At 56.8% G+C, this 27,761-nt stretch overlaps 1 protein-coding gene across 3 annotated transcripts in view; it reads left to right on the top strand.

Moving 5' to 3' along the window:
• Positions 1–27,761, top strand: part of TBC1D22A (TBC1 domain family member 22A) — a 290,784-nt gene that overhangs the window by 80,511 nt on the left and 182,512 nt on the right. For all 3 annotated transcript variants that reach the window (XM_044226642.1, XM_044226644.1, XM_044226643.1), the window contains exons 5-7: positions 2,810–2,880; positions 13,358–13,486; positions 17,159–17,221. In XM_044226642.1, coding sequence (XP_044082577.1) covers positions 2,810–2,880; positions 13,358–13,486; positions 17,159–17,221 — 263 coding nt within the window. The remainder of the gene's footprint in view (positions 1–2,809; positions 2,881–13,357; positions 13,487–17,158; positions 17,222–27,761) is intronic.

Genomic DNA, 27,761 nt, shown 5'->3' with positions numbered 1-27,761 from the left:
CTTCGTGTCCCCTCGCCAGGCTGCGGGACGCACACGGTACAGCCCAGCGGCGTCTCCCGGGCTTGGCGCCGGACAACGAGAGCTTCCGCGTGGCGGCGGACAGCTCGTGGCGTCCGGCCCGGTCCAGGGGGCGGGTTTGGTCGCGGCTCCGCTCTGTGCGGCCGGCCTCCGAGCCGCTCTCCCCTCTGCCCCGGCCTTCGGAAGCGGCCCATCAAGTGTCTGCTTGTGGCCACGGGCCCCTCTGATCCCTTCTTCACCTCGTGGCCAGGGCTTCCTGTCAGGTGTCCCGTGGACTTGGGAATGTCCCCTTCCGGTCCCTGTTCCCGCAGTAATTTCTCCTCATCTGTGGGTCTTTTCTCGGTGGTCATTTCCTCAGGGAAGGCTCCCCAGGCAGAATTTCCTTCCCACCTTCCCTGGCTTCTGTCCCGACGCCGTCCTGCACCGGCTCGCAGTTCTCTGCGCGCCCGATGCCCTGACCGCTGCCCCCGAAGTTCTCCTTAGTGTGTGGGGGGGCTTGGGGTTTCCTGTGTGTCTCCATGTCCCCGAGTAAAAGCTTCAGTTTGCTTTCTCTGGGAGTGTCCGTTTTTCCGTCAAGCTCAGGTCTGTAGCAGTTTGCTTGCTTCGCTGCTGGCGGGGGAGAGCTGTTGATTTGGGAACGTTCTGGTGTCTGCCCGTCCTGCCCAACTCAGCCCCCATCGCCGCCTCCCTGCGTGGGCTTCCTCCTCGGGCTGGGTGGGGGCTGGGTGGGCACAGCAGCCCCAGCCTCACGTCTGACCCTCACAACCTGTCGAGGAAGCAAGAGATTGTTGCCCCCGGCAGATTTCTGAAGAACGAGGAGGGGCTTTCTCCACGGCGGCCCCCAGCTCCCCTGCTGTCTTCTCTGCGTCTCAGATCGGGTCCCAGGCCCATCGCGGGGTCCCTCGTGGGCGAGGGCGGGGCTCAGCTCTGTGACAAGACATCCGTTCCAGCTCCGGTGGCGCGTTCCGCTTCCCCTGGGGCTGACCCCCACTCAGTACCGGGCTGTGGGGAGGGGTGGCGGGGTGGGCTGTCACTCTGTGCGACTGGGCTTCTGCTAGGAAGGTGGAGGGGCAGACAGGCGCGGGGGAGAGTCTACGCCGCACGTCCAGCGGAACGGCCCCGTGACTTTCCCATCAGCCCAGCTGAGCACCCACATAAAACTAGGAGGTGTCCTGACGGGCAGCCGTTCTTTCATTCCTGGAGTAAATCGCGTGGGCCCGTCTCCGAACATCTGCTTGTGCTTCGATCTGCACGGATCTCGTTTTGGACCTTTTGTCCGTATTTGTGAGTGAGACTCGTCTGTGTCACAGGAAGCTCTTTTAGTAATGGGAGTGAGTAGAGTGGAAAGATTCTGGGATGTGAAGGTCGCTCAGTTCCTGGGCCGCTGTGGCCGTGTCACCTAGCCTCTCTGAGGCTGCTCCTCAGTGACACAGCGGGGACAGCCCTGATGGTCTCGGGCTGCCGTGGGGAGTACGTAGCACCCGTGAAGGCAGCGGGTTCAGGTTGAGGCTGGCACAGACCCAGAGCTCCGTCCCAGACGGGAGTTCAGGGCGCTTGTTTGTGAGCTGCTTCTGGGAGGAGATAGGGTCGGAGAACGCTAACAATGGAGATTTCTCCCGGCTTTCTTCCTGTAAACCGTAATCAGAAAACAGCCTTGTGCAGGAGGAGAGGCCCTGGGAACATGACGGTAAACATTACATTATTGGTGTTCAGATATTAGGTTCCTGCTCTTCATAATATCCTCAGGGTGCGGGGGAAGATTCGCTGTTTTCGAGATTCTGCTGTAAAGTGCGAGTTATTGCTGGTACCGTCCCCCGATTATTCTGTACTTATTTTACTTAGACTGTAGTAATTGGAAAAAGATTAGATGTCAGGACTTTGTATTTTGTTGATTATATTACCAAAGTCTCTTTAATCGTTTCTTTTATGCCTGGCATTAATCATGAGCTCCTGTTAGAAGTGCCTAATGGTGGATTCCTAACTTCAAGGAAAGAAGTAATTACTTCGGTGTCTGTGGGATTGACTGAGTGTTGATATACCTGCAAATTGAAACGTGTTCTCTAGCCATTCGGGGCACCGGGCTGAGACACGGGGGAGGCACACAAGGTCCGCTGGACTGCAGGGGCCGGTCCCCTCACCACTGTGCCCGGGCTGAGCCCTCTGGTGCCCTCCGGTGGCTCCACACCGGCGTCTCTGGGCCCCTGTGCCCCTGGCCAACCCTGCCCCGCCGTGGGTACTTGTGGGGACACTGTATTAGTCTACCTTGTACCACATGGTGCAGCGTGAAGACAAGCGTATCTCCGTGACACAAGCTCTTCCAAAAGCAGCCCCGAGCAAAGCACCTCGTGTTCGCAGGCAGTGAGTGGTGAGCGGGAGACGGGGTGCAGGAGCAAGGGAGCACCGGACGGGTGTTGGCTGTGGGGACAGGTGCTGGTGGGGGCAGTGGGAGGGAAGGAGGGGGTGTATGGAGGGGAGCCGTGCCCCTGGGAGGAGGGTGTGCGGGGCCCTACCTGTCCCGTGGTGGCTCCGGGGACACTTGCCATGCGTGTAGCCACTGTGCACTCCGTGTGGCTTCAGGGTGGACGCTTAGCTCCGCTGGGATGGAGGTCGCTCGGCGTCTCTGGCGTACTGAGAAATGTACGAGGAACCTGAAATCCTTCTCACTTAGCCTCGCTCTGGTTTCATTTACGAGGCCCCTGTTGCCGCCGGAACACTGACGGAGCGAGTCCAAGCCTGGTGGGGAGTTCGCTGTTCTTAAACCTTGTTTTCTTTGTCCCTTTCTTGTCCACAGAGGAATTGCGGAAGTTGAGCTGGTCCGGAATCCCGAAGCCAGTTCGTCCGATTACCTGGAAGCTGCTCTCAGTAAGTGTCCGGGGGCCTCCCACAGCGCAGCCTGGCCCGAGTGTGGCCCTAACCCTCACCCCGTCTTTGCGGCAGGGATCTGGGCCTTTGCCTGAGCTCGGGTGACATTTCCCATCCTTTGCTTCATTTCAGGCTTGGTTTGACAAGGCTGGCAGAAAATGAGGATAAGTAATTATTTGTGACAGCTGTATTCTTTTTCTCTGATTTTATTATTCTAAAAATCTTTGTAATATTTTCAAACCTGTGATAGAGAAAGGATCCATCTTAGAAGACTTTTTTTAATTCTTAGGAATCCATCACAGTGAAATATGTTTGACCAGTTTTTTGGTTTTTTAATGTACTTTAGTAGGGATGTAAGGGGAGAAATGGGTGCTTAAGTGTCTGTGTTTCCATGATGGAGGCTGGGGTTCCAGCTCCTTACTCGGCTCTAAACTGCCCGACTGTGGACACAGCTGGAGAAGGCCCGGTGGGCGGCTGGGGTGGCCGTGGTCTTCACTTAGGTTAGTACCAGAAGTGAGCTTGGCCCTGCTGAAAACTTGGGAGTAGTTTATAGACAGCATTCTTCTCTTTTCTTTTTTAAATCATTTTTGGAGCTAAATCAGTAGGGAACTCTAAGTGTTTACTCTGAATTGGGTCTGACTTCCAGTATTTAAAAGACTTTCTTGCTAATGAGTCTTAATAAATTTGCAGCTTAGTATCTCGTAATTCTAAATGCAGATGCCTCTCAACAGTGAATATTTATTGATTAAATATTCTCTTGCAATTAAAATTAGACCTGCTACAATTGCTTATGTTTCTCTTTGGTGTCTGTTATTTTAAGTATTCATATCTACTTTTCCAAATGTCCTCTACGATAGCTTGCAAGCTTTTTTGGTAGAGCTGTGGGAAGTTTCGACGATAATTTGTTTAAGAGCTTATAGTGCAGTTTTGTGTGTATTCAGGTTGTGCTGCCTCTGGGTGGGAAGCTTCACGATGGTTCTGTCCCATTCCTTTCCTTCGGGTCTCAGTCTGTCTGCATTGTCCTTGAGCTACCCTGTGTGCGATGCCCAGTGACCAGCTGGGCAAGCGTGTGACCTGGGATTCAGTGGGCAGGGGAGCGGAAGGGGGAGGAGACAGACGCTCTACTCTGTTGTTCTGAATGGGAGGGCGGGTGCAGGTGGGCAGCGTCTGTCAGGAGTGTTGGGGATGCAAGGGAAAGGACGTCTGGGCATCTCAGGCACGTGTGTTCGTGTAACCCGTTAACTGCAGGGGCCCCTTGCCCCGAGACAGAGGGGAATCAGATCCCAGGCATATGGGCTGGGATGACAGGCTTGGATGAAGGGGGCGGGGATGCAGGGTGCACAGGAGGGGAGGAAGGGTGGCCGCCGAGCAGGGGTGTGCGTGCCGAGGCTGGGCTTCCCCTTCGCGGGGTCTGCAGGTGTCACAAGGTGGGAGGCTGGGGACCGGGAAGGACGGAGATGAACTTGTCCGTTCTGACCTCTTTTAGGCTTGGGTTGATGGATGAGTTAAAAGGAAGTATTGGGGTCCGTGAGCAAAAAACCTGTCTTTCCAGAGTGGCAGGGGGGCAGGGAGGGTGTCACCAAGAAAGGGAGTCGCGATTCCCGGGCAGTGCAAACTCCTGTGGATGGCAGGCCAGGCTTCTCGGAGAAGGGGGGGTGCTTCTGGAGCATCTCGAAGGATGTGTCGGTGTCGTTGGGTCGGGGAGATGGGGGAGGGCGTTCAGCCTGTGGGATGCAGCTGGGGTTGGACAGGCAGGAGCCGGGGTGAGCTGGCCTCCAGGTGGCAGGCGGACTGCTTAGATTAGGGCAGGGGTGGGGAACTGGGGGTGGCTAGGGACAGGAGCGGGTCAGGACTTGAAGGGCTGCAGTGAGGGGCGAGGAGGCTGTTTCTGGAGTGGGAGAGCCGGGACCCTCTTGGAAGGTCTTTTGGCTGGTGCCTTCATTCATTTGATCAGCATTTCTCTAGCACGTTCTGTCTCTGGCACTGTGTTTGGTGCTGTGAGATAAGAAGGAAAGAGGACCAAGTCGCTGTTCCTTATGCGGCCTGCAGAAAGAGAGGTGGTTCCTGCCTTTCTCTGTCTCCCCAGGACGGACTGGGGTTTCACCACATGGGAAGGAGCCCGTTCTCTCAGGAGAACTCTCTCCCTGCTCACCCTGGGGCTCTTCCTGGGCCTTTTCGCTTGTCTCAGAGCTTCTGTCCATTGCTTGCTGTGCGCTGGGCTGTGTCTGTGCGCGGGCCCCCTGCAGAAGCGGGATCTCTGAGTGCAGAGCTGCAGGAGCAGATGGGTTGGTGTCATGACCCCAGTCTGGCACCAGCAGGGGCCTGTCGGAAGGATGGGGCTGTCGGAAGGAGGTGCTGGGCAACTGGGACGGGGAAACCCCGGGCAGGGAAGGAGGGGCAGGTGGGTGGGACTCAGGCTGTAGGAGTAGGAAACCGGCTGCTTCTTCAGCACTGTGCTCACTGCTCATTCAGGGGCGGGTACTCACGTGCCTCCACAGTGCTCTGGGCCCGCACCGGTGAGCCTTCAGGTGCCCCCAGACAGCCCGGGGAGACAGGCCTGTGCACAGTCATTCTGCACGGTGCTGTATGCGCCGAGGGTAAGGATGGGCTCTGGGCATCCAGGGGCAAGGAACCCACCAGGTTGAGGGATGTGAGTCAAACAGGGGCATGGACCGGCTTGGAGGAGGAGGTCAGAATGGTGGGGACCGTCATCTCCTATCCCCTAATGCGGACCCAGGAGCTACCGTCTAGCTGCTTCTTCTCTCCTGGTTATTCCCAAGCAGACGTCTTGAGCACATTTTCTGTAACAGAAGATTTGGGGAGCACAGTGAAGGATGCTAATCACTTATTTCTTTTTCCTTTTTTTTTTTAAAGATTTATTTATTTGACAGAGATCACAAGCAGGCAGAGAGGCAGGCAGAGAGGTAGGCAGAGAGGCAGGCAGACAGAGAGGAGGAAGCAGGCTCCCTGCTGAGCAGAGAGCCCGATGCGGGACTCGATCCCAGGACCCTGAGATCATGACCTGAGCCGAAGGCAGCGGCTTAACCCACTGAGCCACCCAGGCGCCCGCTAATCACTTATTTCTGATGTGGTGAGTGTTTGCCATGCATCTGCCCTTGGCCATAGGCCCTTTGCAAGTGCTGGGCCACAAAAGGATCTTGGAAAATGGTGGGGAGAAAACCCAGCATGCATTTCAGGGTCATGGAGGTGTGGAGAAGGGTCCCCCAAGTTACGGTCACCTCTCAGTCACTCTCGGAATCTGAGACTTCATATTCCTCCCTCCTGGGGATCTTTTGCAGATCTTGGTGTCTGGGCCCACAGAGCACATTGGAGCTTTGGGGGTAGACTGAGGCATCAGGCTTTGTGCCGATTGCAGACTGCCTTAGGCTGGGTAGGAGCGGGGGCGATGGCAGCAAAGACAAAGTGGTTTTGGGCTTTGGGCTGCCCCTCTTGACTGCAGTATTTTCATTCTGGTTGCACGTCATTGTGTGGGGAGCTGGGCTAACTACTGATCTCTGGGGTCCCCGGGGATTCTTACGTGTGCCCAGGGCTGGAGACAGCTGTTCTAGAATGTGTAGGTTCTATGTGGGGCAGGGCAGGGCATGCACTGACCAGCCAGGAGACAGGACCCACTGAAGGCAGTACGCCTGGGCCGAGGTATCTGGCTTGACCGAGCGCGTACTGTCCCAGAGGCTCGGCTGAGCGGGTGGGGCGGGTGGCTCGGCGCAGCCCCTCACTTCTGGGACCCAGGACCGAGGAGAATCTGTCATTTGTCCAGTTGAAAAAGGCAACTTGAAGCTGCACTTGGAAGGGAGTCTGCCGCAGGACCTGGTGAACTGGTGACTTTTCCCCCGTCTTCCGCGGTTCGTCCTTAGCGTGATCCGGTGGTCTGTTGAAGGCTCTGTTCTTAATGGATGAGTAGGAAATGCTCCTTAATGGAGAGGGACGGGAAACGTGGCTCTTGTCATTTACGGAGGACTAACATGTACTCTGGTCCAGGACGTGTTGTTAAACCACCATTAATGCGATTCAACATCTAAATTCCATGCAAGCACGGCAGTAACTTCTTAGAAATGAGTGCTGTAGAAAATCGCATTTTTGGCTCATTTTAAAATAACTATTTCAGAAACATTGAACAAAAACTAATTAAATGTCACATTTATGCTGGTGAGCAGAATGGCTAAGAGCGGTCTGTGAGGTGCTGGCGTCACCCTGTTTTCTCATGGTGTGTCGAGGGGGGTTCACACCTGACCCCGCGGTGGGGAGCCCCTCGAAGCGTGTGTCACGGGAATGATTTTGATAAAGTGTATGCAGGTATTATTGTTTTACATTTATGATTAGTGTTTTTATAGCATGCTAATATGGCAATTAAGTTTTCTGTAGTTCTGTCATTTAGAATTCATTGCATACTTGAATATGTTTCAGTCGCATAATTTCCAGTCTGGCTTAATTATCCGAAGGCCCCAACTTGCACACATGTGTTTTCCTTTAGGGATGGGAGTATCAGGAGTGTGTGTGGGGGACTTTTATTGCCTCTTTTCCTGTTATGACATCCTGGCCTTTTAGAATTTCCGTTTTTAATAAGTGAAGTTGAAATCTGGGGGTAGGGAGAAGGGGTGAGTCTTTGTTCAGGGTCACTAAGAAGCCTGTGGTGGCACCACGTGTGATGGGCAGAAGGCCGCCCACACTGTCCCAGGCTCATACCCTTTGTTGCCCCACGGCCCTGGGTGGAAGGCGGCCCGGGCCTGGCACGTGGGTCCCCCACTGGCTGCTGCACATGTGTCCCCGCTCCTCACCTGCCACTGCTCTGGCCTTGCCGCGAGGCAGCCTAGACAAGCTGCCCGACACGCTCCACGCAGGCGTGTGACCTTTCTCAGGTACCTGCTGTGTTTCTCCCTCCGCGCCGCTGTGTTCTCCAGCACCAGGGCCGACTCCAGACTGATCCAAAACCAGCCCAGAACTGCGTGCTGACACTTGTCGCATGGTAGCTCAGACCTCTTCCTCCGTGGGCCCCCAGGGCTGGGGCGCTCCTGGGTATAGTAGTCCCACTGCACAGCATGGCAAGTCTGCGCCGAGTATCTGTGCTGGGCCCTGTGGGGCTCTGAGCGTGAGGGGCTCGGTGGGGCGGAGACCGCACAAGCGCAGGGCAGGAACTCCAGGGCTCCAGGTCTGGTGGGCCGAGGCAGGGCGGGCCGAGCGGGTGCATCAGAGTCCCGGAGAAGCTCCTGGAGTGGCCGGGGGTGGGGGCGGGGTGGGGAGGTTGCCAAGGTCAGAGTGGTGCCTTGGCGGAGGGCGGGCAGGTGCAGCGGGACGTGTGCTCCAGGCTGGCGCACCCCGGGAGAGGCGTGCACTGGGCTCCGTGCCTGTGCGCGGCTGCGGTGCTGGGAGCCGAGCTCCTGGGACGACGCGCGCGTGCCGCGGCCACCCGTTCTTCGGCTGCCCCACGTCGTGGGGGTGGGGGAGGCACTGTTGTCGGGGAACGGCTGCCCGCGGGCCCTTGCACACAGACTGGAGAGGGGAGGGCAGCCCTGCTGCCAAGGTCAGGGGCCACTCTGCTGCTGCGGCCTGGGGCGCACAGGGCTCTGTTGCAGCGGCTCAACCGTGCCTGCTGGCACCCAGCAGCCCGCCTCTGAGCCCCAGGCCCAGGGAGCGGGAGTTCAGAGAGAGGCCCTGACCTCGGGAGCCAGAGCCGCTGGCGCCAGTGTGGGGAGGGCATCTGCCTCTGGGCGGGGCCACAGTCAAAAGCCTTGGCCGCTTCCGGAGCTCCCTGTGCGGCCGCTCCTGGTGCCAGCCCGGCCTGCGAGGGTGCAAGGGTCCTGGGACTCGCACGGAGCTCCGATCGGGGGGTGTGTGTAGAGGACTCCTTAGGGTGGGGACTTGTTCCCTCAGTTTCTGTGAATTGAGCCAGGTGCCCAGAAGAGGGCTGCCCGCTCTCCGCTCAGGCCCCGTGACCCTGGGTTGCTGACGAAACTCCTGAGCCTTGTCCTTGCTCTGAGTGGAATAACATCCGTGGGCCCCCGAGCGGGACTGAAGGCCGTGCCGTGTGTAGCCCGATGCCTGGCGAGCGGCCTGGCTCCTCAGCCTGTGGCCGTGGCGACTTCAGGACGGGTACGTGAGTTTCTCCGGGAGATGACGGGCACCGGAGGTAGCGCAAGGTCATGTAGCCACAATGGGTCCCGGTGGTTCTCGAACCAGTGGTCTCCGAAGGCGTCTGTGACGTGATGACGCTGTGTCCACTGTCAGGTCTCGCCGGCCCTGGAGGGGCGGCCCCCCAGCAGGGCCAGGGCTGGGTACCCTGTGTTGGGTGATGCGGCTGTGTGCTCCGGATGGAGCCGGCTGCAGAGGCCTGGTCGTGGAGGTGCTCAGGCGGGCTGCTGGCCCCACAGGAGGTCGCTGCTCACCCGTGGGGGGTCCGGGCATGGTCTGAAGGTGAAATGTGCGGGCACTGAATGTTGGACACAGGAGGTTTTCTTACAAAGGAATGAGAAAAGCTAATCATAAAGGAGTAATAAAAGGGGCTCCATTGAGGTTAGGAACTTGTCTTCGTTAATGGGGAGGAGGCAAGGCAAGGAGGGAGCAGGAGACACAGAGGACCCACACGCGGACGGTACAACAGACACAGATGAGCACAGGCCAGGGGATTGGTAGGGTCCGTGATCAAAAGAACGAGACGGATATAAAGCGAGAATGAAACAAAGCTTTATTTCACAGCAGGCATCAAAAAATCAAACTGACTGGTCAGGGCTGTCTCTTACGAAAAGGCGACGACCATGATCCCGACAGGGTCACTCCCAAGAAGGCCGCTCTGGACGAGGCTGCTCTGGATGAGGCTGCTCCGCAGACGAGGCCGCTCCCCGGACAGGGCCGCTCCCAAGAAGAGGCCACTCCAGACGAGGCCACTTCCCGGACAAGGCTGCTCTGGATGACGAGGAGGCGACGGCGATGACCCCGGCAAGACCGCTCCCAATGTGGCTGCTTGGACGAGGCCTCTTCCCAGGACGAGGCTGGTGGATGATTCTGCTCCCGCAGGGCCGCTCACCGAGGAGGCCTCTCCTAGAATGACGCAGCTCCGGCGAGCCTCCTCACGGCAGGGCTGCGGCCCAGTGGTGACGAGGCCGCTGGTGTCGAGGTGGTAGGCTCTTCCCTGCGGCACGGCTTTCCAGGGCCGTGGTTCCAGGTGGCGGGACCGCTGACGGCGGGCAGCTCGAGGCTGCAGGCGGCGGGACTGCTGGCGGCTTAGGGCCGCAGGCGTCGGGACCGCTGGAGGCGGGGACCGCTGGCATTGGGACTGCCGGTGGCTTGGTGGTGGCAAGGCTGCTCCCCGCGGCACCGCTGCCGAGGGCCGCGGCTCCGGCGGCAGGGCTGCTGGCGTCTGCAGTGAGCGGCTGAGCTGCTCCACGACGTGGCCAGGGTCCTGCGGGGGATGGCCCATAGTGTCCTTGCCTGTGGCTGCCGGGCCCTGCGCCTTGCCGCCCGCCAGCCCCTCGCAGCGCGCCAGCTTGCCCGTGAGCTTGCGGATGGCCTCGTCGCGCGTCCAGTGTCTCCTTCCGCAGCAGCACGACGGTCTCTGCAGCACCGCGGCCCGCAGCTCCTCCTCGGGGCTCAGTGCGCCGCCCCGCACGGGCATCGCGGGCAACGGGCAGCTGGCGCACGCCACCTCCGGGGGCAGCGCCGTGCACACGCAGCGGCTGCCGGGCGGCGGGGCGTCTTGGGTGCCGTCGGCCACGCCGAGCGCCGAGCCGGCAGCGCCAGCATCCCGTCGCCGCAGCGCTCACTCCAGCATCAGCCGGCGGGCGGGCGCCGTCCGGGCAGGCGGTGGAGGCGCCTCCGCTGCGGGCTGAGGCCCGGCGCGCCGCAAGCACGGGAGCTAAGGAACCGCCTGCCTGCCGCAGCCCGCTGTCTCCGCTCCGCGCACCGCTCTGCCAAGGGCTCCTTCGTCTCTACAGCTCTCCTCTCTCCGCCGACTCTCCTTCTTATGCCCCCGACAGCCTTTATGGGGGTGGTTGAGCCCCGCCCCTATAATGGCCCATTGAATCCCAATTCACCCCAGTGGATATACGCACGCCCCGCTGATTGGACGTCTCCACCCGGCCTGCCCCGCCCCTACATCGGGGTCCTCTGGGAGGGGCAGGCCCTTACAGGGATGACCTCATAGAGGACGGGGCTACACTTGCACACGCATTTCACCGACGAGGACATGCAGTGGCACCTGTCGGTCTTCTGGGAGTTACAGATTAAAGCCCCCTTCTAACCGCGGTCTCGCAGGCCCACTGGGCCGGCTGAGATGAGCACTGATGGCACCAGTGTCGGCAAGGGTGGGGACGGTGGGCGTCTGCGTGGGCTGCATGCGGGAGTGCAGTGGCTCTGGAAAACTGCAGGAGGGTCTGTGAAAGGGAGGCAGAACCGGGTGTCCTCCTCCTCGGTGTGTATCTAACGAGATGCGTACCACGGGCCACGAAGGACAGGAGCCGAGTGTTTTTAACCGAGAGGTAGTGACCCGAATGTCTGTCAGCGGTAGAGCGGGTTTTGTACGTGGGAACACGCAGAGCTGCTCCTAACGTGTTGCAGAAATGAGCGACTTCTTCAAATGTAACGTTGAGTTTAAGTGGCCAGACAGGAAAAAAGATCCCACTTATATGACGTTCAGAAGTAGGCAGACGGCATCAGCGGCCGGGGTTCTGGCTCCAGGGAGGAGCTGAAGGGCAGTGATTGGGAGGCTCCCAAGGGGCCTCGAGATGGGGTGAGTTCGCGGTGATTCTGCACACGTTCTGCTTCGGTATCTGTTTATTAAGGAGAATCTTAATGGTGTGACCCAAACGTGTTAAAACAATTGTGTGCGAGAGTGTAATTGAGAACAGAATAGGTGGTTATGGAAGCGCCTCCAGGAAAGAAGGGGAACAGAGGCACCCGCACAGCTGAAAAGTGGCTGGTTTCAGGCCCACGTCACGGTCAAGGCCACGGCTCTGAGCTCAGCCTGTCACCGTTCGCCTGCAGCCCGTGCTTCTCCCGAGCGGTCACAGTGTGGCTGCTGCAGCTTGTGTCTGCGCCTACGCTTTATTAGTATTATTAGTATTTTAAAGATTTTATTTATTTATTTGACAGAGATCACAAGTAGGCAGAGAGACAGGCAGAGAGGGAGAGAGGAGGAAGCAAGCTTGCTGCCAAGCAGAGGGCCCGATGCGGGGCTCGATCCTAGGACCCTGAGATCATGGCCTGAGCCGAAAGCAGAGGCTTTAACCCACTGAGCCACCCAGGCGCCCCTATTAGTATTATTATTAAAAGATCTATTGACTTATTAGAGAGAGAGCATGTGGACTTGAGCGGGAGGGGCAGAGAGAAGGAGAGAGAACTCAAGCAGACTCCCTGCTGAGTGCAGAGCCCGATGCGGGGCTCAATCCCAGGACCCTGAGATCTTGCCCTGAGCTGAAATCAAGCGTCAGAGTCTCAGCCAACTGAGCCCCCAGGCGCCCTGTGTATGGGAGCATTTTAAAAGCCAGAAAGTACCATATAGGATCTATTTCTTCATTCGTTCCCTTATTGTTCATCCATGGACTTGCTTAATAAAAATGTGACTGTCATGTGGTGGGCGCAGTGAGGGGCTGGCTCGGAGGGGGTCTCTCGCCGGGTGCTGCTGGAGCTCGGGGTGACCAACCCGCCTCGCGTGTCCGGCCAAGCTTCCGGAAGAAATCCCATTGAGGAGATGCTCGAGGGATGAGTAGGACGTGCCCCGGTCAGGTTGTAAAACATCTGGGGAAGAAACAAGGAGGGAATCTTTCTGACACGGAACAGAAGAAGCACTAACTAGAAAAGAAGAACTTTACAAGTTGGACCTCATGGAAATTCAAGCTTCTGCTTTTTGAGACAAAAAGACAGGCCACAGATTAGGACAATATCCTCATCATGTGTATTTCCTGTGTCGAGGCACAAAAATTGTGTCTAGAATATGGAGCCATAAAACGTACTAGAAGGACAAACAACCTGATTTAGAAAATGGGCAGAAGATTTGAACAGACACTTCACTGAAGAAGAGAAGTGGGGCAGACGGGCGTATGTGTGTGTGTGTGTAGTACATACACACATGTGCACGTAGGCCTCTGCTGTGTGTATGTGTGAGCAGGCACACGCACACCTGCGTTCTCTTGGCATCAGACCGTGCAGACCTCGGAATCCTTTGGGGCACAGGAGGCATTTGGAGCTGGGGGCTTCTGTCAGACCTGCTTCAGAGGAGCAGGAAGGCTCAGCCTGCCTGGGGGCTCGGCTCTGGGGCCCGCGCCGTGGCCGAGTCCGGTGTGGCTGGCCTGGCACAGGCTGCGCGTGTCCGAGCCTCAAAGGCCAGCTTGTGGATGTGCTTGACATCTGCTTCTGTTCTCACAACTCACGCCTGCTCCCCCGTGTCCGGTTTCAGAGCGCCACGTCAGAATGGCGAATTCAGCACTAACCATGCATACTTTTTGTTTTTGTCCCTATTCTCACCCAGGGTTACCTTCCTGCCAATGTGGACCGAAGACCAGCCACTCTCCAGAGAAAACAGAAAGAATATTTTGCTTTTATTGAGCACTATTATGACTCTCGGAACGATGACGTTCACCAGGACACCTACAGGCAGGTGGGCTCCTCTCCCGTGTCTCATGTTATGGGAAGAACTTTAACTTGGGGATGATCGGTAGGAGGGTGTGTTCTCTCTAGCATGTCCCTGCTCGGGTCACAGGTTAGTGTTTTCTCAGGGTTAAGCTTGAGATAGGTAATGGTGTGCTTCTAAGAGTGGCATTCCTACGGCCGTAATAGTGGTGTTACTACGACCACAATACTGGTATTACTACGACCACAATAGCGGTGTGCTTATCTCTGGAAAAAGGGGAAAGGGTGTTTTTAATTGGAGTTTTAAAACATGCCTCTGACATCCCTCGCCAGGACCCAGAGACCTGGCTCGGGAGCGGGGGCCCCTCTTGGCTCCGTGAGCTGCTGTCCGGCCTGAAAGCTCGGGTCGATCAGAGCAGTCTCCGTGGGCTTCGTGGGCTCTGGACCCCCGAGGCACGGAGGGATGGGCTTGGACGGTGAGAGCTGGGCTTGTCTTGTCCGCTGGATTCGAGGGCACACGGTTCAGTCCATAGCAACACTGTGGCCACTTAATAGTTTCTGATGTTTAGTTTAATGCAAAATGGGTATAATTATGGCTTCTTGAACAGTCCATTGACAGACGGTGTGTATAATGGGAAAAGTACTTAAAATTGATTTACAGTTCACAATACATTCAGAATTTGCTGTTAGAATAGCTCTTTGAGGGCTTTGGCATTCTCTCTCTTTGTAAAGTGTGAGAATTCAGAATGGTTTGTGTTGCATTCATTCATTCTCTTATTTATTTTTGTGCCGCATTTAAACAAAAAGTATTTTTTTTTTTAAAGATTTTATTTATTCACTTGAGAAAGAGAGTATGTATAAATAGTGGGAAGGGGAAGAGGGAGACGGAGAAGCAGGCTGTCCACTGAGCAGGGAGCCCAACGTGGGGCTCAATCCCAGGACCCTGGGAACGTGACTTGAGCCAAAGGCAGACGCTTAACTGACTGAGCCACGCAGGTGCCCCCAGAAAGGTAGTTCTTCACTGGTAGCCCTGCCTCCATTTTCAGAGATCAACTTCTGACTTTCCCGAGCCGTGTCAGTACCGAATATTTCCTTGTGGAAATCCTACTTCTAGGTGAGGGAGCCTTGCCAAATTTTTCTGCCTCAGATGTGGGCTATCCGCATCTCCTTGTCATTTTGGTGTAGATCTTTCAGAAGGTCTGAAGCCAGGCCTTCCCTCTGACTGATCACCAGAGCTGCTTCTGGTTGTACGGGTTCTGGGGGAATGTCTTCCTCACGGACGGGTACGGTGGAGCTTGGGAGGAGGACGTTGTGCATATGCGGGGACCAGGAAGAGGGCAGGCAGGAGCCCACTTCTGTTGCCCCCCAGCCCCCCGGGGCGGTGCCCGCTGCCTCGGGCCCCTCTGCCCCTCTGGCTCAGCCCCAGCCTCTCCTGAGTGGCTCCCAGGGCACGAGAAACTGATTGGAGAGATTTTGCATTTGGATTTGGTGAGGGAAAGACTGGGTTTCCTGGCTTATCTTTCCACTTCAGTGATTTTAGGGAACGGACCAATTTGCTATTGTTTTGAATGCGTTTCTCATGAATTTTCATTCAAGAAAAAGACTTCCAAAGGACGACACCAGCATCTATCTATAAGATTTACCGAGCTGTATTCTATTACGAATTTCATAAGGGGAAGTTAATTAAAAACGGGTTACATGCATCTTTATTCCGTTACTCTGATAGCTAATAAAAAGCTTCCATATTATAGTGAATTCCCCAAATGTTTCCCCATTAACATAACTGAGAACAACGGAGCCCGTGGCGGTCTGGTTGGCCCGCGGGCTTTACAGCCTCCTGGAGCTGGGCCCGGTGGGCGCTGTCTTTGCTGCTTCTGTCTGAGACACGCCGTTCCATCCTGGCAGAGCCTGGTCTGGTCTGGGGCTCGGGCACCTGCGGTCTCCCTGCCGCCGCCTCCTCATGGTTGCCTCGCCCTCTCGCACTACCAGGAGGCGGCGGGACTACGGGGTTGTGGCCTCCTTTCACGTCCCTCTGTGTCCTCTGTTCATGGGCTCAGGTGTCAGGCGGAAGAAGTCAGGCCCAGAGCACACATAGCTGATCAGGTTCAAGGTTCATCCGCTGTGCCCTCCCTGCTCTGGGAGTTATGCAGAGCGCCGTGGCCTCCCCTACACCTCAGTCCTGTACCTGAGGAGCGGGTGGCCTGGAGGGGCCCATAGAGCCCCTGTGCCCAGCCTTGTGCAGCGCCACCTATCAGGTTGGGCGTCCCCTCCTGCTGGCACAGACGGGGGTCGTGGTGGGGCCTGCCGTCCTCGCTCCTCGGCAGACATGACAGGCTGCTCATCTGTACGAGGGGACAGACGTGTGCCTGAGTGTGATGTCGTGGGGGCCGTGTTCTGACGGTGGCTCTCGAGGACACCCTTGCACAGGGGGTGAGATCTGGCCGGCGTGCTCCAGCACCTAGTCTAGATGGGACGCTCGGCACTGCTGGCCGTAGGCCTCCTTCGCACAGCAGGCCGCACGTACGTCTCTGCTTCCTTGGATCGTCCCCGTGTTGCCTGGAGCGCTTGAGGCTGATCGGTTCCCAGGTTGCTCTCGTCCGGCTCCTTGCCTCTCTCTCCTTCCCACAACCCTTCGTTGCTGCCCGTGGTCCATGCTGCCCGAATGCCGAGTCCACTGGCCCCCGGCTCCCTCCCGGTTCTTTCCCCTGGTTGGGGGCTGCCCGAGGGAAGAGCCCCAGGCCAGAGCCCGTTAGTGGGGAAGCAGTCCCCACGCCGCAGCATGGCGCAGTGGATGGGGCTCCCTTGGCTCCCGTCACCTTGTGTGCTCTACACGGGTCAGCCTCTGGGGTATGGCGGCACCTTCTAGACGAGGACGCCAAGCCCCAGGGCCTCAGTGACATGGCCGGGGCTGTAGTGCTAGGAAGGCAGAGTGAGGACACTGTCCTGGTCCCGTGGGTAGCGGGGTCCTCATGCGGAGACGGGGACGGACCGGCATCGTAGACTCCCTCTGGGCATTAAAATGTGCGCGTCCTCCTTCAGCCTCTTTGGACCTTTCTCTGGGCGACGGGGGTGGTGACCGTGTCGGCCAGGGGTAGATACTCCTGTGGGATGTCGGGAGGCAGCCCGTGGTGCCCACTCAAGCCCTGAACGATCTTACTGGGTCGCTGCTGGCACATGCAGGTGCTTGCTGGGCAGCGGGGGCTCTTCACGGTAGTGCAGGGCAGGGCAGGCCGGGCTTCGCCGACACTAGCATTTCAGGTGCTTCCTCTGGGGAGTGCCCTGGATCCCCAGGGACTCGATGAAGGGGAGAAGCATGCGGCCTGGGTGCCAAGACTCAGCTGTCACCGCAGAGAACTTGGACGCTCTCGATGCACCTGAATTGCTCCCCGTGTCAGAGGCTGGAAATCAATGTTACTAATTGCTATGGATCATGTTGCTAAAGAGCTAAGGGCCGCTCTATTGCTAACCGCGAGGCCGCTGTTCGGTTGGGAAGCGTCAGGCGAGCCTTCAGCTGGGACTGGGGGAGCTCCATTCAGGTCGAAGCCGCCACCACGTCTGCCCTGAGCGCGTGTTTTCAGGGTGGGAGCGGCCCAGAGTCTGGAGTAAAGTCATTGCTGCTGCTTTACCTGCCGCTCTGACGCGTGCTTGCAAGGACGTTTGTTGTCTTGTAAAATGATGCATCTTCCTCCTGCACCTGCAGATCCACATCGACATCCCTCGCATGAGTCCAGAGGCACTGATTCTTCAACCCAAAGTGACGGAGGTAAGAGCCGGCATCTGGGCGTGTCCCTCTGTTGGGGTGGTGGGCTCCCCCGGAACTCGGGAGGCGGTTGGTGCAGTTGGGGTGCGTGCCTGCTGCGGGTTCGGGGGTAGCCTGTGGGAACATAGTCATAGGAATTGCTGGTTGGTCTTCAAATATTTTGCGTGTAATATTGATGCGTGTAAAGGACACGGGCGTGTGCAGGTAGAGAGTGTGCTCGTGTTCACCCCCACCGAGGGCTGAGAACCCCACTCACGTTGGACCCCTTGTGTGGGAGCTTTTGGAACTGCTCCCAGTTCTCACCCCGCTCTCGAAAGGCCCGTAGGACGTGACCAGCCTCCTGACTCTGTGATTGCGCACGACCTCAGCATGCGTCCTGTGCTGTTGTGGCCAGTCCGAGTCTAGGCAGCAGCGGGGGCCGCCTCCTTCCTCTGGTAGCCTTGTCCCTCGGCAGCTTGTGTTTCCCTCCGCATTGTTTTCTCAGACTCCGCTGATCTGGTGGCCGGTTGTAGAACCGTCATTTAAATATCGCGCCCTCTCTGCGGCCCTTCTCCTGCTGCCGGACGTTTGGGTGTCAGGGGTCTCCTGGGATCAGGGCCTTCTAGCACGTTCTCATGGGTGCCCACAGGCAGGAGTTTCTCTTGGGCACTGCCAAAGACAGGGACCAGTTGTGTGCTGGGGTGTGAGCCTTTGGAATCCGCAGGCCGGTGTCAGCGTGCCCCACGGTGGGCTGCGTTGCTCACGTGCTCGCCCGCGGAGTGTGAGGTCTGCACCCCGCAGCCCCGCGGGGAGTGCCCGCCTTGTGTCCCTGAAGCGCGCGTTCTTGTCGTGGCCTCCGTCTCTGTGTCTCTCGTGCCTCACGGCATAGGCACCTCTTCCTGTATTTATGGGCTTCTCTGTTCCCTCCTCTGCGACATGCTTGATTCTGTCTTCTGCCCATTTTTCTTTTGGGTTGTTGATCTAATTTTTTAAAAAAACATTTTATTTATTTATTTGACGGAGAGAGACCACAAGTAGGCAGAGAGGCAGGCAGAGAGAGAGGAGGAAGCAGGCTCCCTGCAGAGCAGAGAGCCCGATGCGGGACTCGATACCACGACCCCGGGATCATGACCTGAGCCGAAGGCAGAGGCTTAACCCCCTTAGCCACCCAGGCACCCGTCTTGATCTAACTTTTTATTGGCTGCTGATCTTTATATGTTATGGATTCTAAATCTTTCTCAGTTTGCGTGTCACACGTGTCCTCTTCCATGGTGGGGCCACTTCTCACTTCCTTTTTGGTGGCTGTTGGTGACCGGAAGTTCCTCGTTTCGTTGTGGTCAGACTTCTTCGTGTCTTCTTTATGGTTAGCGCTCCTGTGCTTTTCTTTTTTCCTTTCTTTCTTTTTTTAAAAGATTTTATTTATTTATTTGACAGAGGGAGACACAGTGAGAGAGAGAGAGACAAGCAGGCGGAGTGGGGGAGGGGCAGCGGGCTTCTTGCCCAGCAGGGAGCCTGATGCGGGGCTTGATCCCAGGACCTTGGAATCATGACCTGAGCCGAAGGCAGACGCTTAATGACTGAGCCCCCCAGGTGCCCCTCGTGCGCTTTTCTTAAGAAATCTCCACGTACTTCACGCAACACCTTTCGCACGTTCTCACCTGAAAGTTTTATCATTTCCTCTCCACACCGGCACGTTCCATGCGTCTGTCATTCCCAGCGGTGCACCACGCGAGGCAGGAGTCCAGTGACCTTGCCCATAGCGTGACCTGTCAGGCCTGGCCTTGTGCATGGCCTCCACCTCGTCTGCGCGTGTTTGCAGCCTCCCGTCTGGCGCTCGTGCTTCTCACACTCGCACACGTGTTTCCACGGGCTCGGTTTTGTCCAGAACTCAAGGCGTTTTCCCTCAACACCACAGTCTCCAGTGAGCTGGGCGGCATGAGGCGGGTCCCTGTGCGCGGGTGGAGCCCCGGCTCCCGCTTCCCGGCTCGGTCTCCGACCCGCGTGCGCCCACCTGAGCCTTGTGGTCACCCGGCCCCAGCGTCCCTGTGCCCTGTTGACGCTGTCTGCTGGACGTGTGCGGGTGCTGCGCGGAGTCTGGGGACCGGAGGGGGGATGGACCTCTCCGTGGAATACAGTCTGTTCGCACGAGCCTGTGGATTCTCCACGATCCGGGCTGTTGCGGTGTAGGTGCAGAAGGTGCTCTGTGAAAGGTTTTGAGTATGTTTTATTAGAGTCAGTCTTTTTTTTTTTTTTTAAAGATTTTATGTATTTATTTGACAGAGAGAAATCACAAGTAGATGGAGAGGCAGGCAGAGAGAGAGAGAGGGAAGCAGGCTCCCCGCTGAGCAGAGAGCCGATGTGGGGCTCGATCCCAGGACCCCGAGATCACGACCTGAGCCGAAGGCAGCGGCTTAACCCACTGAGCCACCCAGGCGCCCCTAGAGTCATTCTTAATTATCGTATTTTTTGTTTCTATTATAAACAGTATCTCTTTAAAATGGAATTTTTTTTACATTTGAAATATTTGCTTTGCCTCTTAATTGCTCCCGTAAATGTACTTTTAAACTTTGCTATCTGTTGTTGTCTGTTAGTTAAGTTTGTTGAACACAAATCCTGGGTTATGAAAGCAAAAGTACTCCTAGATTATAGGACACAAAGGGAGAAAATTAGTCTTCCACAGAAGTAGTCATTTTGAGACAATTCTTTTTGATTGTCTTTTTTAGCAGTTGTACCTACTGTATCTGGAGCACGGGAGATAACATACAGTTACCTCTCTTTCACTCATTTTTTTTAATGGAACATAGGGTCGGCCACAGACCTTCGGTTGATTTCATTTTTCTATTTTTCCCGACACTCGACACCTTCCGTGTAGAGCAGAGCTCACAGGCTCTGGCTTCTGGAGCTGGGGTGCAGTCCCCGTGGCTGGTGTTGATGCGTCTGCTTGTCTGTGACGTCCTGGGACCCTGGTCCCGTTGCTCTGAGGTGCCTCCCCCCCAGCAGCTGGTCTCTCTCTGCTACGGATGCTTTCTCACTTGGTGCTCGTGCGCGTCCCCCGGAGCTGCAGACCCTGCCTGGGCGTGCGGGGAGCGATGCGATCAGCAAGGGCTTCGGGAACGCTGTGGTCTTGGGATGGGCAGTAGGCAAACCGGGTTCCGGTGTCTGGCATTGCAGAGGCTCGGCCCAGGGGTTTCTGCTACAGACAGCCCGTGGCCGACCGCACAGAAGGGTGTTTTGTCTCAGGCCCGAGCTTGCTGGCGGTGAGGCAGCTGCTCCTCTGGCCTCGGCTTCCCCCTTGCGCCCAGCCGGCCGCTCCGTCTAGCTGTCTGCATCACGTTTGTCTCGGAGCAGCAGGAAGGAGAAGACACGCAGAGAAGGACGTGTCCTTCCCTTTCCAGCTCGTTTGTAGAAGTCGCTTGCAGTTCTTTTCTTATTCCGCGGCCAGAACCGAGTCACGGGGCTGAACTTGGCTGTACAGACCTGGGAAAATGTCACTCAGACTGTAGTTGTCCGCATGCCTCCCGGAGGCCGGGGCTTCTGACTGCTTGGGCGAGGGGTTGTGGCATGTCTTCCCGTCCGTCCACACGTTCTCTTATTCATTCAGCAGACGGCGCCCAGTTCTGCTCTGCTGCTCCTTCCCACCTCCCCCCTTCCTCTTCCTCCCGCGGCTTCACTGAGGTCTAGTGGACGGACGATAGAATTCGCCCGTTTGAAGTGTGTCGTTCATTCAGTTTTGACACCTGCATATAGGAATACGACCACCAACCGGATCATGATCTAGAACATTCCCGTCACCCTGAGAAGTTCCTTGGCTGTCTGCCTGCGTCCCCGCTGGTGCCCCGTGCAGTGCTCCGCCGCTTTCTGTCTCTGGAGTTCGGCTTTTTCAGAATTTCCTGCAGGCGGCATCCCACAGATCGCAGCCTTCTTCCAGCGGCTTCTCTTGGTGCTCAGACACTTGTCCCCTTTGTTCCATGGTCCCGCCAAGCGGCTCCATGGTCTGCACGTGTTCCTCAGTGTGCTTACGGGTTCGCCAGTCCCCGGTGGCTGCTCGGGCTCTTCCCACGCGTGGGCCATCGCAGGTTTGCCGTCGGCCTTCTGGCAGAGCGCCCGCGAGGGGATGCGTGCTGAGTGCCTCGCGGGACGGCGGCTGTGTGGGCCGTGTGGGGGGTCCGCTTCGTGAGAAACCGACACTCGTTTCCCCGGGGGCCGTCCCAGTCCGCGCCCCCGCCGGCAGGGAGCGTTCTTGCTCCGTGTCCTTGTCAACACGCGGTGTCGCCAGCCATTTCAGTTTTTGCTGGCGTTGAGCGGTGCGTGGTGGTACCCTCCGGGGCTCCGATGGGCAGTTCCCTGATGGCTGAGGACGGTGAGCGTCTTGACATGGGCCGATTTGCCGTGTGTAGGTCTTCTTCCGTGATGCGTCTGTTCCATTTTTGCTCACTGATTGCTTTTCAGACCTCTCGCTTGCTTGTTCCCTGGGCGAGCTCAGCCTGGAGGCCCTGATTTCATGGAGGCTCAGCTAGTTTGGAGGCCTCAGGACGCGCCTCACGGCTGCTAGGAAGGTCTGGAAGTGAGCAGCATGGACGGCAGGGCAGGGGGCCATGGCCTGGCCGCTCCCGGCCGGAGAGCAGGAGCACGGCTGAGGTCACCAGCCTTGGTCAGGAGGTCACCGCCCCTCCCCCAGGTCCGACAGGTCTTAGGAGGACAGCAGATTGTCTACCTCCAGTGCCTCAGGCAGCATGTGACACGGAGCCACTGCTCATGGCTACCTGTCAAAGGAACAAGCTGACAGGATTCCTCTTTCTCTCACCCATGACCTCGGAGTGTCTGGTTTCCTCTGGGCCTTCAGATCTTTCTGGAAGGTTGTCTTGTCAGAGGTGCGGTCTCTGATGACGCTCCTGTGGGACTGTGTCTGACTTCTTGTTCCTGCGGTGACTCGCTCTGTTAGTCCCCTCTGGAGGACGGGGCTGGGCCTTGGCTGTGTCTCGGGTGCCCGGAGCATCTCCTGGAATCCCATGGGAATTAGGAAGTTTTGTTGAAATTGGTAATGTTTTTATCCAACATTGTTGTTTCAAAGTAAAATTCTTAACTTTTTGGCCTCCTATTTTTTTTGACTTTTTTTTTAATCTTCTGTCCAGTGTTGAACAAAGTAGATCTGTTACATTGAAAAACACGAATTCTGAGCAGTGGCCCCATGGCTACGGTGGTGGTATGGTGAGTTTATTAGAAGGACCGTATTCAAATATGGCCGTTGGACCTTCTCCACTGAGAAGTTCATCATCTACCGAGTGCCTTTGCCTCTGCGCTTATTACATTATCTGCCCTCTGGTTATCTGCTTCTTAGAGCAGTTTCACAAATTAGGGAAATAAGATGCTTTTTCCAATTAGCCATGCAGAAGTGATGTCTCATTACATTTCACCAGACGCAGAGGATAATGAAACATGCAGGCTTTTTAAGCCATGTTATTTATGTGCAGTTTTTAGAATTAGGGTGATGAGTTTTCCATGGCCCTGAAGGATGGACATTTTCTAGGAGGCACAAAGCGGTGGGGCACCAGGGGGCGTTCAGAGCGGGCTCCTGCCCGCGGCTGTGCACTTCCTATGCTCTCCTATGGGCATGTGTGGGCCCTGCCGCCCTGCCTGCAGCTGGGCCGGTAGTAGCCAGAGGAAGACCGCTTTGGAGGCTCTGGAGTTGGCTTTGGCCACCCGCGATCTGGAACCACATCCAAGTGGGTTCTTGGCATTTGCACATGGGGCACTCCTCAGCAGTCCGCTCTGTGTGGCCGACCCCCTAGATCTCGGCCCGAACCGGCTAGGCCAGCCCCACCTCCTGCCACAGCCGGCCCGGCAGTGCCCCTCTGTTTCCCACTGCAGCCCAGAGTCTCGGTCCCATTAGACCTCGCTTGGAGGGGCAGCAGCCTGCACGCTGGTGTCTTCCGTCCCGGCTGCCTGGCACGGGTCTGTTGGGTCGACTCAGCGAACCTGTGAGCTCTCTGCCAGGATTCTGGCCGGGACTGGGCACCCGGCTCTGTCTTGTCAGACTGAGGACGTGGCCTGGGGGTCCCCTTCCTCCCGCGGTCCCTGCGGTGGTGCCTGGTGCGTGGCACGGTGGCTGAGTGATGCCACGCGGACTCACACAGGCCTCCCCTGTGGGGGTTCTGTGGGTCCTTCTACAGGAGAGGTGACAGTCCTGCTGGACAGGCCTGCAGGCGTTAGGCACGGCCCGTGCCCTCCCTGCCCGCGGCTCCTTCCTCCCCGTCCCTTCACTTGGGCCCATAATAGAGCTGTTCCCTCCCCAGGCGTGGGGATGCGTTTGTGAGCGCCCAGAAGTGCTTGCTTGTCAGAGAATTAGTTCACTAAACTCTCCTGGTGTGTGTTCTGGGAATCCGATTGCTAGATCTTTCCTTTTCTGTCTCTGTTTTTATGGTAGAACATATCAGAGCAGAAGTTCTGTGACATTTATGTTTAGATTCAAAGAGACAAGTAAGCATTGACTTAGAGGTGCTGCTGTTCGTGGAAGGAAGAGCAAGAGCTGTGAGGCCCCGGTTTCCTCCCCACGCGCCCCCGGTGTCCCTCCCCACGCGCCCCCTGTGTCCTCCCCACGCGCCCTAACCCTGTGTCCTCCCCACGCGCCCCCGGTGTCCTCCCCACGCGCCCCCGGTGTCCCTCCCCACGCACCCCCTGTGTCCTCCCCACGCGCCCTCTGTGTCCTCCCCACGTGCCCCCTGTGTCCTCCCCTCGTGCCCCCTGTGTCCTCCCCACGCGCCCCCGGTGTCCTCCCCATGTGCCTCCCTGTGTCCTCCCCACACGCTCTCTGTGTCCTCCCCACGTGCCCCCTGTGTCCTCCCCACGTGCCCCCTGTGTCCTCCCCTCGTGCCCCCTGTGTCCTCCCCACGCGCCCCCGGTGTCCTCCCCATGTGCCTCCCTGTCTCCCAGCAAGCGACCATTTGCAAGTGGCCGTTCTCTTGTATTTTGGTTAAGTAGTCTCTTGATTTTCTGTCTAGTTTTGTCATGAGTTTATATGCGTGCATATGTTTTTGCCTTTTTTAGTTTTCATTTTCCGATGGGATTATTCTAAATATATCCGTGGTGGCTCTTTCTGTCATAGCCCTTGGTTTGTTGCCTGGAGCTGGCGTTCGTGTCCCAGCGAGCGTCGCTCCCCGCGGCTCCCTCCAGTCTTGCGCTGCTCCAGCATTCAGGCCATTTGCACCGGGTGCGTTTTCTCAGGGTGTCGCTCGGCACGTTCCTGTGAGTGGGGTGTGCACGTACAGAGCCCCTTTGGGGCGTGTGTGGGGAGGGGCGCCGGGGGCTGGCTCAGGTGCGCACAGGTGACACTGACTGGGGCGCTGGGGAGCGTGGCCGGCGCTGTCCCTCGCCTGGACTTGGGAATGTCAGGCTGAGGCGCCTGTCCTGCCTCGGGGCAGGAAGTGGTGTCCGTTGGCCTTTTAACTTTGACTTCCTTAAGTGCATGCGAAGTCGGCTTTGTTTTCTTAGGTTTCTTGGCCGTTTGTGTTTCTTCTTTTGGAAATGCTTTTGTTCCATATTTCTCTTGTGTTTGCTAGCTTGTTCTGTGGATTTAAAGGAGTTCTCGGTCTGTTCCGGAAGCTGGTTCTGTTTTCGATGTGGATGGGTATGTGCCTCTCCCTTCCGATCGTGGCTTGCTGCTCACGCTGTCGGTGAGGAGACAGTCATGGTTCGCCGCGGCTACTTCCACGATCCTTGCCGTTACGATCACACCTTTTTGCAGCGGTTTCCCTTTTCTCAGGATTTGTTTATTTGAACGAGGGGAGGAGAGAGAGAGAGTGCACACACGCGTTGGGGAGGAGCAGAGGGAGAGGGAGAGAAACTCAAAGTCCACTGTGCTGAGTGCAGAGCCTGACACAGGCTCGATCTCACAACCCCAAGGTCACGACCTGAGCCTAAACCGAGAGTCGGACACTTAACCAGCTGTGCCGCCCAGGCGCCCCGGCTTTTTGCACCTGAAGACGTTCTTTTTAACCTCCTGATTTCAAAGAAGTCTGAGTCTTCCAGAGTTTGAAGTTCTGCCCTTTGGATTTAGGGCCACAGTCTGTTTGGAATGGGCTTTGTGTGCGTGGAGTTGGTGTGGCGGTCTGATTTCTGAGCACCTTCCCCGTGTGGATAAGCTGTTGTAGCCCCCCTGCTCCTTGGATCAGCTCGGCCTTAAATCAGGATTCCACACGTCGTGCGCTCCGTCTGGGCTGTCCTCCATTCTGCCGGTCTGTCCGTTTGTCCCGTGGTCTTGCTGTCCTGCAGGCTAGGCTGCCCGTGGGTTGTTCTTGTTTCTGGGGTGTTCATGGAAATGTACAATCAGCTCGTTAGTTTCATGAAAATCTCAGAAATCACATTGAATCTGCCCATCCGTTGGAGCGAATTCATGTTTTGTTTTTGCATTTCTTTAGTTCCCTGGATCCTTTATTTTTAACAGTGTTTTCTTTCTTGTGTTCTTGTGATACTCCGTAGAGGAGGCTGACTTTTGTCTGCGAGTCTTCTGTCTGGCCCAGGTTACCGACCTCTTCCATCCGTTCTCATGCCCCGCGTGTGGATGTGGGTGAAGATTGAGAGAAGGGGATCCTGTTCCTCGTGAATAACGGCGGTCTCTTTTTTTTCTGTTTTGATACATGCTTTGTTTTGCTTTGCCGGCTAGGACTCCTACCACAGCACTGAGTACAGTCATTCCTGGCGCCATTCCTGACCGTAACGGGAGGCCTGTTCCCATGGTGCCGACCTCGGATGGCCACTCTAAGCCTTACGAACGCTTTGTCGTGTGAGGGGCGGGGCCCTGCTCGGGGTGTTGAGCTTTATCCGGCCCTTTCCCCCATCATCTGGTAGAATTCATTTTTCCTCCTTATTCTCAACGTGGCGGATTTATTTGTAGACTTCCTGGTATCGAGGGAGTGCGTGTTCCCGAAGTAAACCCGGGTGGCTGGGGTTGGGCTGTTCCAGGGCCGGCAGGAGCAGGTCAGTGGCCGTCTCACGTGCCGCCCCACCGGAAGGGGAGTCTGGTCACTCCTGAATTTGAAAACTGCTTCTTTCTGACCGGTCCCTGATTTCTCCAGGACGGTCTGGCATACAGCCGTGTCTGTTGTGTCGAATATTTGGTCTGGTAATAGTGACACTGTCATGTTGTGTTTGAAGGTGCTTTGAGTGTAGAGAGACATCTGTGCCTTTGCTAACCTCATCTAACACCTGTCGTGAACACAGAATGGGGGGCGTAAATTGTCACGTTTGAAGGAAGTGAGTGTCAAGTAATTCACACACCACACATGGCCTCATTGCCTGCTTTAAGAGAGCTCTACGTTATTAATTAGTGTTGTGACACATAGTCAGTGGCCGTTGCAGTATGCCTAGTGTGTATTTTATGTGGTAGGGGCTGCCTTGTAACCCCCATTTTGTCATGGGCTCTCATTTGGTGTCACTCATCAGGGGGAGAATTCGTATGCGGCCGGTGTCCCTTGGATCGCGTTGCGTGAAGCTGGTGTCCCTTGGATCACATCGTGTGGGGCCGGTGTCCCTTGGATCGCGTCGCGTGAAGCTGGTGTCCCTTGGATCGCGTCGCGTGGGGCCGGTGTCCCTTGGATCGCGTTGCGTGAAGCTGGTGTCCCTTGGATCACATCGTGTGGGGCCGGTGTCCCTTGGATCGCGTCGCGTGAAGCCGGTGTCCCTTGGATCGCGTCGCGTGGGGCCGGTGTCCCTTGGATCACGTCGCGTGGGGCCGGTGTCCTTGGATTGCGTCGCGTGAAGCCGGTGTCCCTTGGATCGCGTCGCGTGAAGCTGGTGCCCCTTGGATCACATTGTTTGGGGCCAGTGTCCCTTGGATCACGTCGCGTGGGGCCGGTGTCCCTTGGATCGTGTCGCGTGGGGCCAGTGTCCCTTGGATCACGTTGCACACACTTGAGCTGTGATGACTTGTTCTGGGCCATGTTGCTCCCGGGTTTCCAGGGATGTGAGTCCCCAGTCCTCCCGGCAGGACAGTGATGTTGTCGCTTCTCGCACAGAGATGGTCTCCACGGTGCTCTGTGTGCTGTGAAGTCACGTGGCTCATGCGTTACAGTATAAGGTTTTCAGATTTCTGAAGTCAGGTTTTTGTCAGTCCTCATGAGCACAGTGACGTTTTTGGGTTCAGTGTATTTCGTGTTTTAGAGTGCAGAGTGCCTTGGCTCCCAGAGCGCCCCACGGGGCTGGCCGGGCCAGGTCCTGCCTTGGCGGGTCTGGGGAGAGCACAGCATGTTTGCAGAATGAAGACGGGGCCCTCTTGGGCCCCTCCCGGGAGGCTTCTGTGCAAGAATGTCCTTTGAGTTTTTTAGGAGAAACCTTTCTTGGTGCTTGGGTGCCTGAAGTCCGGCAAGTGAGTGAACTGGGAATGACTGTCAGGTTTGCATTTTCTTAGCCCTGGTGGTAATGGTAGCAAGTCTTTTATTACTGTTGCCCAGTGTAAGTTCATTTGGGAAGAGTTGAAAGTTCGAGCTACTTTTAATGAATTCCGACTCTTTAGCAAAGACAAGCACATCAGGGATGTTAACAGAACTTTAATAGCAAGTAAGATCCAATG

The sequence above is a fragment of the Neovison vison genome, chromosome 12 (genome assembly GCF_020171115.1).
Source record: "Neovison vison isolate M4711 chromosome 12, ASM_NN_V1, whole genome shotgun sequence".
Lineage (NCBI taxonomy): Eukaryota > Metazoa > Chordata > Mammalia > Carnivora > Mustelidae > Neogale > Neogale vison.
This window is presented reverse-complemented; position numbering and strand designations above follow the sequence as displayed.